Source organism: Dreissena polymorpha, chromosome 14 (assembly GCF_020536995.1).
Source record: "Dreissena polymorpha isolate Duluth1 chromosome 14, UMN_Dpol_1.0, whole genome shotgun sequence".
Classification (NCBI taxonomy): Eukaryota; Metazoa; Mollusca; class Bivalvia; order Myida; family Dreissenidae; genus Dreissena; species Dreissena polymorpha.
This window is the reverse complement of record NC_068368.1, coordinates 5,757,921-5,780,371: the sequence shown is the minus strand read 5'-3', so window position 1 is coordinate 5,780,371 and position 22,451 is coordinate 5,757,921. Positions and strand designations below refer to the sequence as shown.

The 22,451-nt window shown below is 34.9% G+C and overlaps 2 protein-coding genes across 2 annotated transcripts; one reads left to right on the top strand and one right to left on the bottom strand.

The window, feature by feature from the left end:
- Window positions 1-2,868: 2,868 nt before the first annotated feature.
- On the bottom strand, window positions 2,869-8,745 carry LOC127858281 (uncharacterized). Its single transcript, XM_052395272.1, has 3 exons — window positions 8,618-8,745; window positions 8,013-8,320; window positions 2,869-5,136 (listed from the first exon to the last, which is right to left on the bottom strand). The coding sequence occupies exons 1-3, from the start codon at window positions 8,679-8,681 to the stop codon at window positions 4,906-4,908; spliced, it is 603 nt and encodes a 200-aa protein (XP_052251232.1). The 5' UTR covers window positions 8,682-8,745; the 3' UTR covers window positions 2,869-4,905.
- Window positions 8,746-11,121: 2,376 nt separating this feature from the next.
- Window positions 11,122-22,058, top strand: LOC127857651 (protein TRC8 homolog). The gene is made up of 3 exons (XM_052394227.1): window positions 11,122-11,425; window positions 14,281-14,405; window positions 14,947-22,058. Exons 1-3 carry the CDS (start codon window positions 11,248-11,250, stop codon window positions 16,576-16,578), a joined length of 1,935 nt encoding a protein of 644 aa, XP_052250187.1. The 5' UTR covers window positions 11,122-11,247; the 3' UTR covers window positions 16,579-22,058.
- The last annotated feature ends 393 nt before the right edge of the window (window positions 22,059-22,451 follow it).

Below are 22,451 nucleotides of genomic sequence, written 5' to 3'. Positions count from 1 at the left end.
GACCAAAAGGGACAAAAGAACAATTCTGACAAATCTGTATTCTGACAAGGTGAAGAAGGTGGAGTTTAGTAACTCATTTAAAAAACATACATATTTGATTTATGTTCATTTTTTTTTAACACTTCTGAGATATCATTAAAATTTATGTTCTGACCAAGTTTTATGAAGCTTTTGCCTTGAAATGCGCCTTCATGACTGTTAACAAGCTTTACTTTAATTATACTTAGTGACTCAGTCTTAACCTCAAATGACATAGTTTCAAACTAGGCAAAATATTAAATGTTCTGACCAAATTCCATGAAGATAGGACGATAAAATGACTTTTTAAGTGTTATCAAGGCTTAACTAGGAAAGAAAAACTGCCCGGTTCTTTGGCCATTTTTTTTAAGGACCGAAAGCATGTTCGACCTCAGCTGAGGTAATATTGTAACAATTGGGTGTGACCGTATTAGATCTGCAGAAGATTGAATACAATCCGACTCCTATAAAGTGTGAAAACTATTTTTTAATGACCTAGTTTTTTACCTCATATGACCAAATTTCAAACTTGGTCGAGATTGAATTGTTACAAATATTCTGACCTAGTTTCATGAAGATTAAACAATAACCATGTCCAATAGAATGATTAAAAGGCTCCACGATAGCCATACATGGAAACACGGAGTGTATATTGACAGGAGATGAATCGAGTAGTTGACCCTTACTGTAGTAAATTCAATCTTATGCAAGACCTATTCATCCGATTTTATTGGTTTATACGTTATCTTGTTGCTTATTAATTCCTCTTTCAAAAAAAATATAACTTTTAGTATATTCCCGTTGTTATTAATGGATTTATAGCGAGTTAAACACAAGAAATACACATTTTATGTTTTACCACCGCGCTTTTTAACGTGTTGTGGCTATCGATCTTTTACGATTAGCGTACAGCGAAGTGCCGAGGTTATACATTTTGATGTACCCACTCACGTCTTTTGTTAAATTATAGTTTCATTTCTCGGCCGATTTTGACAAATTATATATCATTAGAAAGCTTACGTTACGTAGTAAACAGATATATCAATATATATTAAGTTTTTCTTCTGATTTCGACAGCCCGGCGAGTTATAACTTAAACCTTTGCAAATATCATACCGTTTTGGAGTTTTAGAATCTAGATTTACGGTTGACATGTTCGTACTTAATACCAATTTGTAGCGTTTATATTTGGAGTTCAGTTTTAAAAATTACATCTTGCTTAGGAGAATAGAATTCTGTATACGATAGAAAAAAAATTTGTTTAAAAACGAAAGTAATTAAGGAATGAAGGCGGGAAAATATAGCGCGCGTTCCTAACGCACTGAACTGATGCTACGGTCTTGGCGATTATGATTTTGTTTAGAAACCGGCCATTTAATTTCTTTTGCCATCTTATTATATTTTTTAGGGAATATATTGTAGTATTTTGTTCACGAAACATATCAATAAAGCTTATTATAAATGAATCTTAATAAATTAACGATTTCAGCTCTTGTTTATAACACAGAAAGGGTGTAAAATTTATGATGAAACAGCGTATATAGCGGACTCTCTCGATATTATTCGGCTTTGCATGCATACTTGAAATAAAATGGGTGTCAAACACATTCATCGTTTGCTGTTTATTATCAACAAGGTAATTATGTATAATTATTTGAAATGTTATTTACCTTAAATTATCAATTTATTAAAGATTCTTGAAAATCACGGTCCGTGTTACGCGGGTCATTTCGTATTTTGACATCAGGGCATCATGTCCAACTATTGAAAATCAGATTTTTTTTCACCGGGACGATGACGGCTTGGATTTAGACAGGCAGACAGATAGTTTATTCAGACTTAAACAACAGTACATCGTCTTCAACTCAAATATATAAATTATTTTTGGACGAATTGTTAGGTGATTACACATATAGCAGTGATGATTCTGAGAATGTTGCCATGTTTTTTATCCGTGTAATCTAGAGTCCATGGTTTGAGCATTTTTATCGCGGTGTTCAATAAAAGATATCTCAATAATCTTGTTTATTGATAGATCTGTGGTTTTATTGCCCCTGTGTTCAGCACAAGCCAATTATCTCGTTATGATCAGATACTGTGCCGACCAATACTAAATAACACTATGGTGTCATACGCCACAGCAGGGACCTATACTTGTATATTGGTCCCTAACCACAGGTGGCAATGTCTGGTCAGTTTACACTTTTTATGATACCTCCATGTCTTCTCGTTGTATTAGTGGTCATTTCTTGGAGTAATGTAACGCCAAATACTCAATTTTGCGTTTATAAGATATGTAGCGTATTGAAAACATTTATAGTCATCTGCCCATACAGATTGCCATAAACTAAATACTGTATAGATGTCAGCCAGCTAAATCACAATAATTATAAGTGCTTAATACCTATACATGTACATTTTAAACCTTTAAAAAATCTAATACTTAACATTTAACGTATTTAGCGGGTACCGGTAAAAAAACTCCGTCATTTCGTAGTCCTATAAAGAGTGTATGGTAGTGTACGGAACAACATAATTAAAAACAGCATTCTCATTTGACCACAACAGGGTTAAATAATCTTTCCGAAAAATACAAATAATACAGAGTTTTAATTTAGAATTCTATATATTTATAACTCTGTTAACTTATAAAGATATTTCAATATACATGCATAGACAGTTGACCGTGATTTTCAAGAATCTTTAAATAATTTTAATTAATTGATAATTTATGGTTAATAACCTTTCATATAATTTTACATAATTACCTTTTTGATAATAAACAACAAACGATGAATGTTTTGACACCCATTATATTTGAAGTATGCAAAGCCGAAACATATCAAGAGGGTCCGCTATACATTTGTATACGCTGTTTCATCATAAAATTAACACCCTTTCTGTGTTATAATCAAGAGATGAAATCGTAAATTTATTAAGCTTCATTAATACTTAGCTTTATGGATATGTCTCTAGAACAAAATATTTCAATATATTTCATAAAAAATATAATAATCATGGCAAAGGAAATTCAATGGCCGGTATCTAAACAAAAGCATAATCGCCAAGACCGTAGCATCAGTTCAGTGCGTTAGGAACGCGCGCTACATTTTCCCGCCTTCATTCCTTAATTACTTTCGTTTTTAAACAATTTTTTTTTTCTATCGTATACAGAATTCTATTCTCCTAAGCAAGATGTTATTTTTAAAACTGATCTCCAAATATAAACGCTACAATTATGTATAAAGTACGAACATGTCAACCGTAAATCTAGATTCTAAAACTCCAAAACGGTATGTTATTTGCAAAAGTTAAAGTTATAACTCGCCGGGCTGCCGAAATCAGAAGAAAAACTTAATATATATTTATATATCTGAAAACTACGTTACGTAAGCTTTTTAGTGATATATAATTTGTCAAAATCGGCCTAGAAATGAAACTATAATTTAACAAAATACGTGAGTGGGTACATCAAATTTATAACCTCGGCGCTTCGATAGAAGATCGATAGTTACGACACGGTCACGTGACTTAGACACAACAAGATATTTGGCGTAACGGTCCCGTTTCATATCCGTGTAATCTAGAGTCCGTGATGGAAATGTCTATCGGCGGCCGTGTTTTGCAACGAACCGGAACAAGGTTTAACAAGGTTTTACTGTCGTGGAACTGCGTTTTTTTGGCGAGGAAACGTTACCATTCTCGAAATCAGCCGAGATATTTTTAGAACAAATGTTCTAACTAAGCTTCTTAAAGATTCGACAATATATGTGACTTCTAGAGTATTACCAAGCTTTTTCTACAATGCGACATAATGACCTAGTTTTGTACCCCCCATTAATAAGTTAATAATTTCGAACTCGACAAGAATACTATTGGGACAAATGTTCTTACCAAGCTTAATAAAGATTGGGAAATGTATATGTTGTGTCTAGAGTGTTAACAAGGTATATGTTGACGACGGACAGTATGACGTATCCTTTGGGTCAAAAGTACATATACGCCAACAGCTAAAAACAGATATCACCGCGGTGACAATTTTGTCACTGTGGTAATAAATGTATCACTGCGGAAATATATTTGTAACTGCGGTGATACTTTGTCTTACCCAAAGAGTTTGATAAGAGCTAAATCAAACCGACCAATGAAAATACGTCTTCCAAAACGGCAAATAGGCGATAATTTACTGCGGAATTATCTAGATGTCTGCCTCCATGGATTACTGTAGAACATTGGCGTTCAGACCATGCACGGACTCTATACGCTCCGTGGACCATGCGTTTTGTAATTTTAATCTTCCGGCACAAGGATGACGACAATTAAGGTACAATGACATAATCATTTATCGATAAGCATTTCCACATAAATTTAATAAGAAAGTGTGTCGAACTTAAGCTGTAAAATTATTAATCATGTATCACGAAAAAAATCTCGGTATGTTACGGGGAAAATGATTGGTTGAAAACTGACCCAAACAAATAAATGTAACAGCAGGCATAAAAATATACATACAGTAATAACTTGTCACCGCTGTGACAAAATTGTTACCTCTTTGACAAAATAGATATCACCGCGGTGACAAAATTGTTACCGCAGTGACAAATTGTCACAGCGGAAACAATTTTGTCATCGCGGTGATATATCTATTTTTAGCTGTTGGCGTATTTGTATTTTTGACCTAAATGCTACGGCATTCGACAGAAAGAGATCACAAAAAGTCAACATGAGGACGTCGTGCTTTCGTGAACTTACAAAGCAAATGTTTAGTAAACGAAAACACGCACGCGTATTTCCAAATTCTTCTCACAAAAAGGGAACATAATTTTAGTGTAAATGTGTTTGTAATTTTCGCATAAAGCATTACATCAAACATATTAAGTTTTAAACTTAATAAATAATTCTGCCAAGGATCACATAAATCACTGCTAATGTCATCACGTTTATATTGGGCACTAACATCGTGACGTCATTTCCCACATTGCATCCATTTGACCGGCAACATGACGTACATCTGTAGGTGGTCATACCAAAACCGGAAGGAAAGCAACCGTACCAGCATTCGTCCGTGCAGCCGCGTGTTATGTGTACAGTGCGGTCTTTATAGGTCACTCTTTCTACCTGAAATTCAAGTATTTATTTATATATGTTATGATTAGTTAGTAAAAAAATTAATCTGTATTGTAAACTGTTTGGGCAGAGACGTGTTATCTATGTCTCTGGTTTGGGTAACACTGGGGCCTGACGAGGTCAAAGCGTAGTCCGTTTGTCTACGACATCGGGTATATGTTTTACTACGAAACATTATGTCAATACAAATGCCATCGAAGTACAGATTGGTGTACTTCGTTGAGTAATTTATACATTATTGTAGTTCGTTGCACAACTAATACATATTCTGTGCAAAACATTAACATACAGCGACTTGTAAATTGCTACAAAACAACGCATTTGAATGATTAAAATATGCAAAGCATTTGAATGATTAAAATATATGTTCGTAACCTGTTTGGTACTTTACAATCTTTAATTTACTAGTGTATCAAAGTAACATGTAGTTTCATTTTAGTTAAATCGCTGTAATTGGCTTATTTAACAGAATAACGTCATTATGCATTACTTCAAATTGATGAACATGTATTTCGATTTAAGCCCATAATAAATGTAAAGGTTGCAACTACACGCATTTGCAATTAGTTTGTTATTTAAAATAAGTACCTACCATTACTGGATGTTCCGTTCTCTAATCCATAAATACCAATATTTAAAGATGAAACTCGCCTGATTAAGTAGTGTTTTGACACAATGTTTCGTATCAAAACATATACCCGACGTACGTCGTAGACAAACGAAGTACGCTTTGACCCCGTCAGCCCCTTGTGGGTAAACAGTGTTTATTTGTCATTACAACGGATTATTGACAAGATTTCGAACGACGCCAAATGTGAACCCTATAACAAATGCAATTTTCCATACTTAATATAATTATGTATTGATCCTACTCATATATCTATTTTGTGGACAAAATGGCGTAGTTCAATCAATAAATAATCATTTCGCAATCAGAAATCTGTGATTGCTAAAAGCGGGTATTGACATTGTATTGTCTGTTAGATTAACATGACCCTAAAACGAGATTTGTAGAAAACTGATTTGTACATAGCAAAGTTAAATCATGAAACGGGTCGTCATGTTAGCGCAGTGGTGTCGCCTATGCAGACTGGGTTCAAATCCCTTTCCATGCGCTTGTGCGTTTGGTTAGTCGCTATACACTTGGGGACTTTTCTAACGCATCACTTTTCAAACTTGAATATCTCAATTATGAGTTAAGATATTGATTTAAAATTTTACATACGATCATTTGACTACATTCTTTGCAAGCTCACGATAAAATCATTCATTCGTGACGATTGGACGCTTTAGCACGTGGGGTAGGTGTGATTCCATATTTTTGGACGTGGAAATGGTGAAACGCGATTTAATTCTAGTTTTATTTCAATTTAACTATTATAGGTGGGTTCTAACAAAAGGAAAACATAAAATTAATTTACAAAACAATAAAGCTCGTATGAATATTCAGGAGCGCAATCGCGCACTTTGCATTTTACAGGCTACCTTTCCCACTTGCTTTTTAAAAAAGCGTCCGATCGTCACGGATGAATGATTTCATCGTAAGCTTGCAAATATTGTTGTCAAATGATCACATGTGCAATTTTAAATAATAATATTTACTCATTACTGAGATAGGTAAGTTTTAAAAGTGTTGCGCTATAAAAATCACCAAGTGTAGTAAAAGGCGATATACATGTTATTCCAATTTAATTGCAATTTCATAATTATAGGTAAGTTTTTACACAAGAAAAACATAACATTAATTAAAGAAAAACAATATGGCTCGTATGAATATTCAGGAGCGAAACGGCTCTATCGGAATGTACGTTGCAAGCCGGTCAGTTTCTAAGACTTGTAAGTGTATGCGTTTTACTTTTCACATTGTTATTATTAAACGTTGTACGAGTTTGCGAATTTGACTTTTGAAGTGACGTTTTTAATTTGTTAAGTTTTATATTTTGTTATTTTTCAATTTCAATTAAATTTTCAGCAATTATCAGATATGTGTTGAATTATTCTTGGTTCAAATTTCAACACAAGCCGTTCAAAAATAAGGGAGCTATATCGATATGATTAAGTGACGCGTTATAAAAGTCTCCAAGTGTATTGGATAGTGGGGGTTCCCTCCGGATACTCCGGTTTCCACTCCACGCCAACAAAATGATAGTCGTAGTTTCAGTTAGAAAAAAGCTGGACATTGCAAATTTAATTTAAAATTTGTCCCACTTTGAAAGCCGAAAAAAGTTTCAAACTCCATAGACTCTAATTTTGGGAGGTCATTCCGAACTCTTTTTTGGTATTCTATTTTAAATTCTTGATAAATTTTGCTCAATTAGGTTAAAATACTGATGAAGTGTGCGATCATTTTGTTGCTACGCTCGATAAAATTCCCTAAATTGTCTTTAAATTACATCAAGCTAACTAAATAAAGAGGATTTCTATAAAAGAAGGTTATGGAAAAAGATTAACCCATCTATTTCTAGCGTCAAGAAAAAAGGCCTTGGCAAACAGCGTAGATCCAGATGAGACGCCGCACGTAAAAAATATGTTAAATATAGAAATAAATATACTAGACATCCCTAATTTTGGAAATAAATTGATCTAATTTAGAAGGATGAGAGAGTCCACTAGGCATAAATGGGTTAAGCCGTCCTATCTACTTTATTTAATTATTTTGCCGATGGTATTGAAAACAAATGCCTTAATTTTCGGCCAAAGTCTAGTAAGAATATTAGGTAGGAGTGCTGTGACATAGTCCTCATCCTCATAATGCAGCCTAAGTATCTCATAAACTTTGAAACACTCAAACTAAAGTACACACATTATGAAATGATCACTTTTTGGTATTTACAGGCGTGACATAGTTACAGTAAGTCCCAACCTACCTTGCAGTATCTGTCATTGACAGTGCATGGGCGAAGAGGAGTCAGTTGGGGGTAGTACTGGCACTCAGTGTACGGCGTCCATATCTTACTGAACGCCTCGCTGCAGTCGTAGCACGAGAGATTCATCGCGCCCGCGTCCCCAGTACGAGAGCTCGTGTTGGCGGGAGTCGTCGACGGCTGGGGGAGAGCTTGGGTCGTCGGCGCTGGTTGCGTACCGGATGTAAGGGCTTCCGACGAGCTGTCCGTCACGGTAATTATGGTCGCGCTCGACGTCATGTCGGTTGTGTGGAAGTCTGTTGTTGTCGCCTCTGAAATGTTTTATCACATTTTTTTTCAGAATGACGGTGTTGTCAGCATCATTAATGATCAGTGTACGACTTATAATGCCTCAACTAGTTCGTCTCTGAATTTATCAACAGTTCACTAATATGTTTTTAAGGTTTAGTGTCTTATTTTTTACTACAGATGTAAATATGTGGCGCAGCTTAATTACGCAAGTAAATCCTCATACAGTTGACTTACATAAAAGAAAATATATAAAAGAAAAGTTAAGCGATTCGAAAGAGGACATTAATAGTATACGTAGGACAAAAAGACAAGTTTACCTCCATATTTATAATAAAATGCCAGCAATTTTAACAATAAAATCAAACTGAATTGCAACAGCATTATATCCGTATCATTTTAGTCAACGTTAATGCTGATACAAATTGTACTATCAAATACACGAGACGCTGAACATTCACTGCAGGGAACACTGTACGCAGACAACAAATGCGGCTGGATCCTCGAATTGTACGAGAGCAGATAACCATGTTTACAACGCATTTAAATTGTATTAGTTTAAAACGGTGTAGTCATTTATTAATACATTTTGTACTAAAATAGTTATTTGAGATGCGCCACCCAAATGTACTTTTTTTAAATTTATTTCGAAAACCTGTATTACAATACTTTAACATACATGATACAACCGTTAGCATAATATAGATGTCAGTCAGGGATACAACCGTTAGCATAAGATAGATGTCTGTCAGGGATACAACCGTTAGCATAATATAGATGTCTGTCATGATACAACCGTAAGCATAATATAGATGTCTGTCATGATACAACCGTTAGCATAATATAGATGTCTGTCATGATACAAACGTTAGCATAATATAGATGTCTGTCATGATACAACCGTTAGCATAATATAGATGTCTGTCAGGATTAAGTATCATCCTAACCGGTCTTCGAACACACCAGAAAAAGTTCGAACTTTTAATGACGCCGTATATCGCGATGAATAGAAATTTATCGTATGTGTGCAAAGGCAGGCGGGAAAAAAAAGAGATTTTTTTTTCTCGTTTTAAAAAAATGGTAACGTTTGTTGTTATGCCCGTTTTCTAACAGATAACATATGCTACTTTTTATCTAGGCACCTATTTCACTGAGGCGATAAGAATACAACATACAACAAATTAAGTGTTTCAATTTAAGATTTGCGCGAACATGTTCACCCTCAATTAAATGCTATCGCGGTAATCGGTTGTCCTAAACTGCAAAGCGTGACGATTGTTTTAGCTACAACATACCAAGATTTATGTAATAATCAATCGGCTTTTTATCGGACCTAATATTGCAAACATTGATCGCACTATTGACGTTCATATCTGCGCCGCTCTGTGCCATTGCTGAGACGTAATGGTCGTATAATAAACACTGAAAATCACTTAGTTTCGGTTTTCCGGTTCATTTCGAACCGGCTAATGAAATTGGAAATCTATCAGGGTGGGTGATGGTCCGGGGTACATATTGGTTTTTGATTCAACAATGTGAGGTGGTTGCAATGCGGGCGTTGACGTCATCAATGAAGCATGCATAACACTGAATCGTTGGCATGGAACTTTTGTTATTGGAATGACGTTTGAAAAAGAAAAGGCAACTTAATCGTTAACGTTTTCGATTTAAAATAAAATGCTCATGTTTTATATTCTTGTAAAATAAGTCCATTGAAGAAATGAAGACCTTTTTATTTATATCTGTATACAGACACACACTAATATTACAACATTAAAAGTATACAATATAATTATGTTTTCGCATTGAAGCATTTAAAGCCAATAGAAGTGCACCAACCATTTATTATACTTTTTACAAATTAATACGATCTACATCAAAATTCAGGTAAATTTAAATAAATTAATGATCAGTATTTTTATTTTCTGTCTTACAAAAAATAACTTACACAATTATGTTTTATCATGTTATAACTTAATTTATCAACCACCTAAACTACAGAGGGGCAGCTGTCAAAACTTTGAAAATACCTGCAGCAAGCAAAATTGATCTTCGCTGAGAGCGTCAATAGTTATGTTTTGTTTAAAGGGGCCTTTTCACGTTTGGGTAAATTGACAAAATTGGAAAATGATATTTCAGATTCGCAAATTTTCTTTGTAGTTATGATATTTATGAGGAAACAGTAATACTGAACATTTACCATGCTCTAAAATAGCCATTATATGCATCTTTTGATGATTTAAAACCACGAAAATTATAAAGCGTTGCAACGCGAAACGAATTTTTAATTGGAGAGTTCTGTTGTTGTCGTTATATTTTGTGAAACTACGAGGATTGCTTAAAAATAGTATAAAATACTTCTGATCTTGTATCCGGAAGGATGACCGAGTGGTCTAAGTGGTAGACTTTTTACTCCAGGACTCCAGGGGTCAGTGGTTGGAGCCGTGCTGAGGGTTACCTTTTTTTCTTTTTTTAAAATTTTATTCTTGATTTTTTACTGGAGCTTTTTATATCCAATGTTGACATTTATCAATATAAAGCATTTAATGACAAACTTCAAAACATGCCAAAATCTGTGAAAAGGCCCCGTTAATGAAACGTTTATATGGTCTGTCATGATGGAGAAATGTCTGAAACAGAAACGACAGCTTCACTTAAAACCCTTCATAATAATTCATGTATTTTTTATATTGTCGCGTCCCATTTAGCGAATGTTGGTAAACTTATTGATCGAAATCAGTGCTACTCTGCCTAAAGCAATATTTAGTGATATTTAACCGATGTCTCTTGTTTGTAGAAAATATGTATCAGGGTTCATTTTAATTGTTCAACATGAAATACCAACATCCGGTTACAAGAAATATGTTTTCGTAATATTCTTAACATTTTATTTAAAGGAACCATCATAACTTTACATTTTAAACTAAAGGGACCGTTAGAGAAAGCAAACATGCCCTTGCCAAGAGGGGTAGAAGCTGTCCTTAACGTGGCACTGCGTGTCCCACCCCTGTTTTTAATGGACAGTGTTCTAAATAAGTCCTTTTTAGCTTTTCTCTTTCCATTTGACCCAAATGACACGAAAATGACATGGAGTCAGTACGTTTGCTGGATGTGTCTCATGAGTAATGGTAATCAAATCGTTTTTTCTAAGATATCATAACTTTATTTCTAAGAGTAAGATACAGACTTCCTGAAACTCTGTCGTACCTACGGACATGTCCGACACAAACAGTCAAGGGCCGATCGAAATTCTTAACTCGTCGACCCAAACTGTCCGACTCGCATATTTTCAGGTAAGTATTTATGGAACATCGGCAACATATGGCGGAATGCGCACTTTGCCAATTTTGTGAAATTCGAGTGTATTCGTCAGGTGTTTGGTGAAGAATGTTCTAGAAATACATTTGGCTCCCTGCATATTGTCGACAAGTAAATAAGTGCATGCTTCCGGGATCGGTTCATGTACATTTGACCATCATTCGATCGCCTTTTAGTTTAAACAAAAGTGAAAGTTAAACAAAGCAACAGCTTGCAGTTATCAACGATATCTAGAAACACGCATGGAGTTTAACGAGGATTTATAACCAGGTGATTTCATCTTCATTTTCCTTCTTTTGAATTAAGTAAATTTGTAGTAAATAAGTAAATATCAATAATGTGGAAGTTTGTGAATGTCTCAAAGCCTGAAAATCCAAAACAGGTTGCTGATGATGACTTGCAAACGCCCATGAGCTAGTGGAAAAAGTACGAGGATAAGCGTCCCCCCCCCCTCGTTAATTCATTGAGTCTTGGTAGACAGGCAGACCATGAATTTAAACAAATTACATTGTTACTCAAAACAAGATGATTAAGATTAAAATGATGTTATCTTTTCTTTCCAGAGCAATTGCCTCCAAGGAGCCCAAGCCTGGACACTCGCAGAACGATTAAGAAGACTGGGAACAAGAGGACAGTGAAGATGACATTAAGCTTTTAAATAGATACCATACAAATAGTGATTTTATTAGTGACTTTAATCATGAGGAAGTGGATGTAAACAAACTTTGTTACTTTACTTTGTTACTTACTTTGTTACTCAAAGTAATATGATAATAAAATGATAAAGCAATATTTACGTATTTCTAATTATTTACATTTTTCTCAGTTTTGTTTGAAATTTCACGTATGTTCTTTGGTCTGACAGAATAACCTAAGGTCTGACAGAAAATTCTGACCAGTCAGACCAAATGTCTGACTGAAGGCTGTTGAGTTTCAGGAAGTCTGAAGATATTGAAGTCTTATCAATTAATTGTCATTTGCTAAATATTGTACTTTCACAATTGTAGCATTTGTGTCAGTAGTATAGGCCCTCGTAATTAAAACATCTTAATAGTTTTAGTGAAAAGATTGAAAAAACATACATGTTTAATACATAATTCTATAGTTTAATGTGTTTTCTTTGATATTACAACACAAACTGCATTAAATCAGTAATGTTTTGCCAAAATACTGTCAGGACTAAGCTTCATGCATGTAGTAATCAGTATCATGTACACCGTTTCTCATAATATAAGCCTTCTGATTGGTTTCTAAGATTTGATTCTATAATGCGCAAGTTCTTATTCTTAAAATAGTTTCTTAATGGAGAAAAGAAACTCTTGTTCATGTTTCTCTTAAATTATTTATATTTTTTGTTTGAAACTTTTACAAATAAGCGGCTTATATAACATTTGATAAACCTACTAATAAACCAAAAACAAACACAATTATGTGTAATCATAATATCAGCCTGGAATAAACATGACCTACTTTCAAATAAAAACCGGAAATCGTGAGAAAGATCCTCGCAATAGTCATAAATAAACAGAAAATAAATTCAAACTTCTTAAAATGGAAAAAAACATTTACTTTCCAGCATTCTTGAGGGGTTTTCGTCAAAGGCACTATACAATTAGGAGTGCCGATACTATGAGAATAAGGGATAATTTATACTTGTTTTTCTTTTCTATTCCCAACTAATTTCACTATTGTGGTAGCTTTACCCTTACAATTGAGTGTAGATATCCGCATTTTACTTAATAATATGTTATAAGCTACTGCAGTTACATTTTTACAGCCTGTGCCTTTTAAATTGGCGGGAAAAAAGACGCGATCATAAACCCTACAATTGGGAATAATACTCAGTTCAATGGAAACATGTATACATTTCCTGATATGTTTCTGCACATATTAAAATACACTTGGAAATGTTAATGTTATAAGATAGAATGATATTTAGTTATTTTAAATTCATTATATTATACACTGAGCAGGGCTTGACACTTACTTCTACAGATTGGTGTCCACAGGGAACCCTGCCTATTAAAATTAGAGCAAAATCCTGGGAAAAACTGGTGTCCCTCACCAAAATTTGGGGGTCTCGGGTTCACGGAACATTCATTGTAAGTGTCGAGCCCTGCTGAGGCATAGTGAATGTATAATGGAAGTGAAATAAAAGATTTAAAAGAATGTTGTCCTTATTTTATGACTTTTGAACTTGTCATTAAATGTTCCTCATTCAATAACTTCCATTCCAGTTCGATGCTTTTTCAGTAAACTGTGCAGGGTGAAAAACATAATAAAGCAGATTATGCATATGAATCTGATTATACACAAATCCCCTAACATATAAATCAAATAATCTGTGTCTGTATTGAATTTGGGGGGAATTAATATATCTGCTTATAAATTGCTTCATCCCATTAGTTTCTTAGTTTATCTCTTTTAAGCATAGTCTTATAGTTCACCATTGAATGTTCGCACACAAAACTACAACAAATTTCAACAATATGAACTACTGTGTTGACTTCACCAGAGGGACAGGAGTGGGGAAGCAAAAATTAGCAGGCAGCAGCATTTCACTCTAAATCTGTCCCTGTGTATGCATGGAATTAATATTGTGAAAACATAAGCTTGTTGTATGATATTCTTGTACTGACAGTGTTTTGGTCTCTGGTTATTTCAGTGTTTTGGGTGGCCTTGTTGATGTTCATGCTGTCAGTCCGGCAGTTGTTGTACATCTACAGTTACTTTGTGAACATCATTGTGCTCTCCTTATCCTTTTATTGGAACCAGAGTTTCATCTTGGAGGTATGATTAGTGTTTAGTGAATTTCCTCTGGGAAAACAGAACTTAAAGTTGATGCATTTGCTTAAGTTGTCGTCCCAGATTGTTAGCCCTTGCAGTCCGCACAGGATAACAAGGAATGAAACTTCATTTAAACTTGATTTATGAGCATGCATTAAGCCCTTATTAATCCAGGAGTATGGCTCAATTATTTGATATAGTCTTTTATGCCTAGCTAAGATGTTATTTTTTTTTAATGTCATGTACCTTTTTGCCAATCTTGCCAGAACAAATTCGTGTGATAAGTTAAGCATATTATTCAATACCAATTCCTTTGCATTTATTGTAAGGAATACAGTTACATTGTATTTTATATATTGCAGTAGGTGTTCAATATAGACAGATTTGATAAAGGTTATATTTGTATGAACAGAATCTTATCTTAATATTGTGTCGCAAACAAAAATCGGTAACATAGTTTAAAAAACAACAGATTGTGCCATTTGAGTAATGAGCATAGAGGATTTTAGAAATGTTTACATTTATTGTCTGTTTTTATTCATAGGCCCATGAAGAGGACAAGATTGCATTGGAAGAGAGTGTGACCTTTAAGCGACAAGTGTATCAGAACTTCTTCACCCAGTTCCTGTTTGCCTGGCTATTCTATGTGGCGTGGGATTTGAGACGAAGTACTGAGGAATGTAGTAATACTAAGAAAACCATTGTTCAGACAGCGATACACCTGTCATTTATTTCGCCTCTGGTTCTACAAGGAATGTACAGAGATTCTTTATACCTGGAGTTCAGTCCATTTTTGGCTTTGCTGTACCCGGCACTGCAAATATCCCAAGATATAATGCATTCATTATCGAACTTGTGTTATGCCTTCAGGAGACTATGGAATATCGTTAAAGTCACTATTAGTGCCATTGGTGTTATCCCGTTTTTAGAGGATCAGTGGGCAAGGTTATTCGTTCCAACTGTTCTTAGAGCTTTTTGCATGTTGAGAATTGTGTATCAAATATCATTATACTTTTACTCTATATACTACACTACTCCTCCACCGAAACTTCTCAATGCAACAACTGAGTTCGAAAATCGTCATGAAAATCTAACTGTGATATTTCAAAACCTGTTGGTCAGAAGCTGTGAAACCTCGGTGTCCATGTTGGGTATGACTAGCTGTATTTCCTTTTTTGCACACTACGTAGGCCTGTTCATGGCTTTTTGGGTTGGGTCTGACACAGAGGAAGATAGAGGCTATGGCACAGTGGCTGCTATATTGTTTGTCATACTTTCACTGCAGACTGGTTTGACAGGTCTTGATCCAGAGAAACGCCTTGTTCGTTTGTATAGGAACTTTGCTCTGTTCTCTGCAGCGTTTTTACACTTTGTTCATAATATGGTGAATCAGATTTTACTGTCCTTGAGTGCATCGCGAAATATGTCTAAAAGGAAACATTTTCGTGCATTAGCAATGTGTGCGTTTTTAATCATATATCCAATCTGTCTGATGACATATTTATGGCATAACCATAGTGTAAGTCCATGGCTTTTAAGCGCCACTGCATTTTCAATAGAACTTATAATTAAAGTGCTAGTATCATTAATGGTGTATACTTTATTCATCATAGATGCATATCGAGAGACTTTCTGGGAGAAACTGGATGACTATATTTACTACATCACTTCCACAGGAAGTACAATAGAATTCCTCTTCGGGATATTTATATTTTTTAACTGTGGCTTCATGTTGGTGTTTGAATGGGGCGGTGCTATGCGGGCTGTGATGATGTGTGTTCATGCATACTTCAACATATTTGTGCAGGCCAAGGAGGGCTGGAAAGTGTTCATGCGACGTAGGACTGCCGTGAAGAAAATAAACATGCTCCGAGAAGCGACGCCAGAAGAACTTGAGAAACTGAAGGACGTGTGTGCAATATGTTATCAGGAATTATTGACAGCTAGAGTGACGCGATGTAATCATTACTTCCACAGTGTGTGTCTGCGTAAGTGGCTGTATGTACAGGATAGCTGCCCACTGTGTCATGAAGTTCTGTACAAGCCAAGTACTGATAGCTCGAAGGCATCTGAAGGTACAAATGCGAATGCCGAAGATGCTAATCAAAATAATCTCCATCAAAATGGACAGTTGGTGCATAACGGTGTCCTACGTCTTAATGCTGAACGTTTATGATATACTAGCCGGCAGTTTTAATCAGTTTATATAGTTACACTTTTGCTCAGTAAAACGATTTTCCATATTAAAAAAATACAAGTTATGTTTTTATGGGTGTATTTATTGTTTTTGTTTTCACTCCATGTTTTATAAATTAACTGTGAAAGATGCATTTCTAGCCTTTTATCCTAGTTATTTATTACCATTTGTTTTTATTTTATGAGAGGCGTAAACATGTAAATTGTTATGTGTTGGACTTTGTTGAATTTAATTGTAAATATATGAAACATATTATCAAGTAATTTTGTTTGTTAATCAAATTTGAACTTAAAAGTATAACTTAAATTGTAAATGAACGAGGATAGTTCATTATTTGTGTGCGTTTTTAATGTATAGTAATTGATTTCACTCATTAAAATGGTCACAATTCCACAACTTATGAGAATACTATACTTGCTTGTGTACCATGTACTTGTACTTCATTTGTTATGCCGCCGGATCTAATGACCGGGTTATATTGTTTTTGGCCTGCCTGTCTGTCATTATATGTGTCTGTCTGTCATTGTATGTGTCTGTCACAAACTTTAACCTTGGTTAAACTTTTGCAATAACTTTGCAATACTGAAGATAGCAACATGATATTTGGCATGCATGTGTATCTCATGGAGCTGCACATTTTGAGTGCTGAAAGGTCAAGGTCATCCTTCAAGGTCAAAGGTCAAATATATGGCTTCAAAGTGGCGCAGTAGAGGGCATTGTGTTTCTGACAAACACATCTCTTGTTGTTTGTTTACCATGTAGTGAACCTTATGTTGTCCATTTTTCTTCGAAAACAGCCTAAGTGAATTTTAGCGCAATTGTTGTATTTTGTTTTATAGAAACAGCAGCTTCATGACACATGAGAAGGCATATTTATGGTCCATAAGAAAATCCTGGACAACCAATTTATACAAAAAGTAACTGCAAAAACTGCATATAGTTAGGTTAAACATAAGTCGAGGCAGAAACCTAGTTTATTTTATACTGAAAAGATTAAAAAAGTATAAATGCATCTTTAAGCATGCAAATGGGCTTGAATTTTATTACAGACATTCACGTATAATCCAGTCATAAACTGCGTGTATAATGATCAACAATAAAACATCTGCCAAAACTTAATTCAATTCTCCTGATAACACGGTTTTGCCTCCTTAAAAATGACAAAATATGATCTTTGGCAGTTTTCAAAGGAATTAGATGATGAATTAAATTTTTGGAAATTTCACTAATACATCAGAGATTCCCCTTTCTCTTTCATCTTTACTGTGTTACCTTTATTGCAATTTGGGTCAATGGGTCAAAGGTCACTGTCGCAAAAAGTGTGAAAATGGTTTTAGATCAATAACTTGTCAACAAATGGACTGATTTGCTTGATCATTCACATGGCCATTGGGCTTGGACAGTCAGATTACCAGTAACAAAGGTCAAGGTCACTGTAACAATTAGTGTGAAAATCGTTTCAGATCAATAACTAGTCAACGAATTGACCGATTTGCTTGATACATGTACTTCCCATGTGCTTTGGAAGTAGATGACACCTCGTAAGATTGCAGTTAAATAGGTTCAAGATCAAGGTCACTGTCACAAAAAGTGTGAAAATCGTTTCCGATCAATAACTTCTAAGGAATTGACTGATTTGCTTGCTACTTTGTATGTGCATTGGCATTAACAGTAGATGACCCCCTATTGAATTAGGGGTCACTAGTTCAAAGGTCAAGGTCACTATGACATTAAGCGAAAATTGGTTCACCTTGGATATGTCATCAAAGGATTGAGTGATGGGTGGGGGATGCATCTGTCTCCTACCCCGGAGCTCTTGTTTATTTTGTTTTTATTGGCTCACATTGCTTACTTAAATGCTGGTAAAACATGTTATATTTTTTGTTTACATTATGCAACCTATTACACATAAAAATTGTTTTAGGGAAAACTTGAATGCTAACAAATATTAAAATAAGAGACTTGGTTGATAACCCAAATGATTTATCATACGATTTTTGTTGAATTTGGTGTCTTTTCAATCCCAACTTGGTAAGCGAACAGGCAATTCAAATTGTTCTTTAGCCAACCAGATTTAGTTCTCGCCAAAAGTAGCAGGTAGAATCAAGAGCCATCAGACCTATAAACTTATAAAAATAACCAGTAAACAGTAGAACAGCATGAATGTCATACCAATGTAAATATATCCCTAAAATAATTGCACTGCTCAATGTGAACTTAATAAATTGCTAATTTATTTGTGTGTTTATAGTTGGATCTATTTCTTGTCCACTATAGTCATGATAAGTATTTATTTAAGACATTTCGACAGATTTATTAATTGATCAATTTCTAACCTTTTGTCTCGGGCTGCAGAAAACAAATTAATGTGCATATAAAGGTACAAAATAACACTACATGATAAAAGGGATACTGAAAAGGCTAGTTCATTTAGGAGCAATCATCTGCAATTTATTTTACATTGAAGCATTTTTAACTTTGGTATTTCAGTTTGTTTATTTTAGCTCACCTGAGCACAAATCGCTCATGGTGAGCTTTTGTGATCGCCTTTTGTCCGTCGTGCGTTGTCCGTTGTGCGACGTCAACATTTGCCTTGTTCACTCTCTAGAGGCCACATTTATTGTCCAATCTTCATAAAATTTGGTCAGAAGATTCGTTTCAATGATATCTTGGATGAGTTGGAAAATGGTTACATTTGCTTGAAAAACATGGCTGCCAAGGGGCGGGCATTTTTCCTTAAATGGCTATATATGGCTATAGTAAAATCTTGTTAACACTCTAGAGGCCACATTTATTGTCTGATCTTCATGAAACTTGGTCAGAAGATTCATCCCAAAAATATCTCGGACGAGTTCGAAAATGATGCAGGTTGGTTGAAAAACATGGCCGCCAGGGGGCGGGGCATTTTTCCTTATATGACTATAGTAAAACCTTGTTAACACTCTAGAGGCCACATTTATTTTCCGATCTTCATGAAACTTGCTCAGAAGATTTGTCCGTCTGATATCTTTAATGAGTTCAAAAATGGTAACCTTTGCTCGAAAAACATAGCTGCCAAGGGGCGGGGCATTTTTCCTTATATGGCTATATATGGCTATAGTAAAATCTTGTTAACACTTCATAGGCCACATTTATTGTCTGATCTTCATGAAACTTGGTCAGAAGATTCATCCCAATAATATCTTGGACGTGTTCGAAAATGATGCAGGTTGGTTGAAAAACATGGCCGCCAGGGGGCGGGACATTTTTCCTTATATGGCTTTAGTAAAACCTTGTTAACACTCTAGAGGCCACATTTATTGTCCAATCTTGATGAAATATGGTCAGAAGATTTGTCTGAATGATATCTTGGATGAGCTCGAAAATGGTTACCTTTGCTTGAATAACATGGCCGCCAAGGGGCGGGGCATTTTTCCTTATATGGCAATATAAGGCTATAGTAAAATCTTGTTAACACTCTAGAGGCCACATTTATAGTCTGATCTTCATGAAACTCGGTCAGAAGATTCATCCCAATAATATCTTGGACGAGTTCAAAAATGATGCTGGTTGGTTGAAAAACATGGCCACCACAGGGGCGGGGCTATTTTCCATATATGGCTATAGTAAAACCTTGTTAACAGTCTAGAGGTCACATTTATTTTCCGATCATCATGAAACTTGGTCAGAAGATTTGTCCCAATGATATCTTGGATGAGTTCAAAAATGGTTTTGGTTGCTTTAAGAACATGGCCACCAGGGGCGGGACATTTTTCCTTATATGGCTATAGTAAAACATTGTTAACACTCTAGAGGCCACATTTATTGTCCAATCTTCATGAAATTTGGTCAGAAGATTGGTCTCAATGATATCTTGGATGAGTTCGAAAATGATTATGTTTGCTTGAAAAAAATGGCTTCCAAGGGGTGGGGCATTTTTCCTTATATGGCTATAGTAAAATCTTGTTAACACTCTAGAGGCCACATTTACTGTCCGACCTTCATGAAACTTGGTCAGAAGATTCATCCCGATAATATCTTAGATGAGTTCAAAAATGATGCCGGTTGGTTAAAAAACATGGCTGCCAGGGGGCGGGACATTTTTCCTTATATGGCTATAGTAAAACCTTGTTAAAACTCTAGAGGCCACATTTATTTTCCGATCTTCGTGAAACTTGGTCAGAAGATTTGTCCCAATAATATCTTGTTATCTCAGGTGAGCGACTTTGGGCCTTTCAGGCCCTCTTGTTGTTGCAGATTTCGGAAAAGTCATTGACCATTTTCATTAATTGCTTGATATGCAGATATATAGATACCCATGTGGTATTGGTTGTAGTCTTTTAATCTAACCTAAAGGTTTTAGGGTCGAAAGTACTCAATAACCATTTCAAATATTTAAAAAAAAAGTGATTTTTAGGTCATATTCTGAAATCTTTCAAGATGAAAACAAATTAATGAAATGCTTCAAACACCATAGACTGTACTACAAACCCGTTGAAGTAATGTTTTTATGTTGTTGTTTAAAAAAACAACTTTTTTAACAACTCTAATTTTACATACATTTGTTAAACAAGTCTCTTGTCTGGTTACAAAAAAATTTGCTTATATGGAGTTTGGGTGCTGAAATGTTTTAAAAATAAATTAAAGTTAATGTTTTGGTACAAAAAAATCGCAACGTATTACAGATGTTTACTTTCCAAATGCTACAAGAAAGTACAATGTATATTGTGTTATCCATTGTTTGTTTCAAACATTTAAATTCTATGTTCTGTTAATAATGTTTGTTCTAAAGCTATATTTTATCTAATGTACAAATTGTGATAATAAGTCAGAAGGTCCGAGTTTGGTGGAAGGTAGTTTGAGCTTCAGTAAAAAAACTTAATAACTGATAAACCAAGATGGTGGATTAAGTTTAAGGTTTTGACATTTTTTGGAAAGGATTTGTAAAATGGGTGCTTGTTAATAATTGGACTGAAAATACCTTTCCCAAATTCTTTAACAAAATAAGCCTGCAATGCGCCATTTTGATAATGATTCCACAAATGTAACTCCTATTTATACACTTTAAAAAGTATTATACTTTATATCAATTGCTGCTGCTGCAGCAATGGTCTGGTGCCATGAAATATATTTGGAAGTTTGAATTTCAAGAGCTAAGTGTGCCAGTGAATGATGCATATAATAAAGAAATGTTAAGCTGGTAAAGAGATCTCGTGCTTAGCTCCTAAAAATAATTTCTGTCGCAAGTAATTATCTGAACTGTGACAAATAATACCAAGTAACTGGTTAACTTATGTTTGTAATTCAGTATTTCAAAAAGTACATAATTGTTTTATTCTGTTTATTTCCCTCAATATTTGGAATGCTGTTTCAAAGTTATCATAGAAATATTGCAACCTTAGCTGATTGTATGTGTGTCTATGTATACAAATTTGGAATGCTTGTTTGTTTTTGAATAAATGCTTTATGGCATGTATTAATACGTTTATATCTTGTTAGATTTCCAGTCATGGTAATGAGCTATTGTTGGGCAGTCCGGGTATCTTATTATCCCCCGCCATAGGCGGAAGGATATTGTTTTGGCGTTGTCCGTCCGTCCGTCTTTCCGTCCGTTGCCATATCTTGGAAGTACTTGGCGGATTTATGAAACTAAGTATGAGTATATATATGGATAAGAGGATGATGCACACCAAATGACATTGTACATCATCTGTTAATAACAGAGTTATGGCCCTTTATATCTTGAAAAAATGCTTTTTTGTGTGTCAGGAGCCATATCTTGGAAGTGCTTTGGCGGATTTCATTGAAACTTGGTTTGAGTGTCCAGAAGCATGTTGGCGGGGGATATCAATTCAACGCATTTGCTTGTTTTA

Excerpts from the sequence above, each read along its gene's own strand:
- LOC127858281 (XM_052395272.1), bottom strand. The coding sequence starts at position 8,681 with ATGCTGTTGCAATTCAGTTTGATTTTATTGTTAAAATTGCTGGCATTT. Across the intron at positions 8,321-8,617 it reads ATTTTATTATAAATATGGAG|AGGCGACAACAACAGACTTC; the intron begins GTAAACTTGTCT and ends AAAACATTTCAG. Across the intron at positions 5,137-8,012 it reads TCAATGACAGATACTGCAAG|GTAGAAAGAGTGACCTATAA; the intron begins GTAGGTTGGGAC and ends CTTGAATTTCAG.
- LOC127857651 (XM_052394227.1), top strand. The coding sequence starts at position 11,248 with ATGCCCTTGCCAAGAGGGGTAGAAGCTGTCCTTAACGTGGCACTGCGT. Across the intron at positions 11,426-14,280 it reads GATGTGTCTCATGAGTAATG|TGTTTTGGGTGGCCTTGTTG; the intron begins GTAATCAAATCG and ends TGGTTATTTCAG. Across the intron at positions 14,406-14,946 it reads ACCAGAGTTTCATCTTGGAG|GCCCATGAAGAGGACAAGAT; the intron begins GTATGATTAGTG and ends TTTTATTCATAG.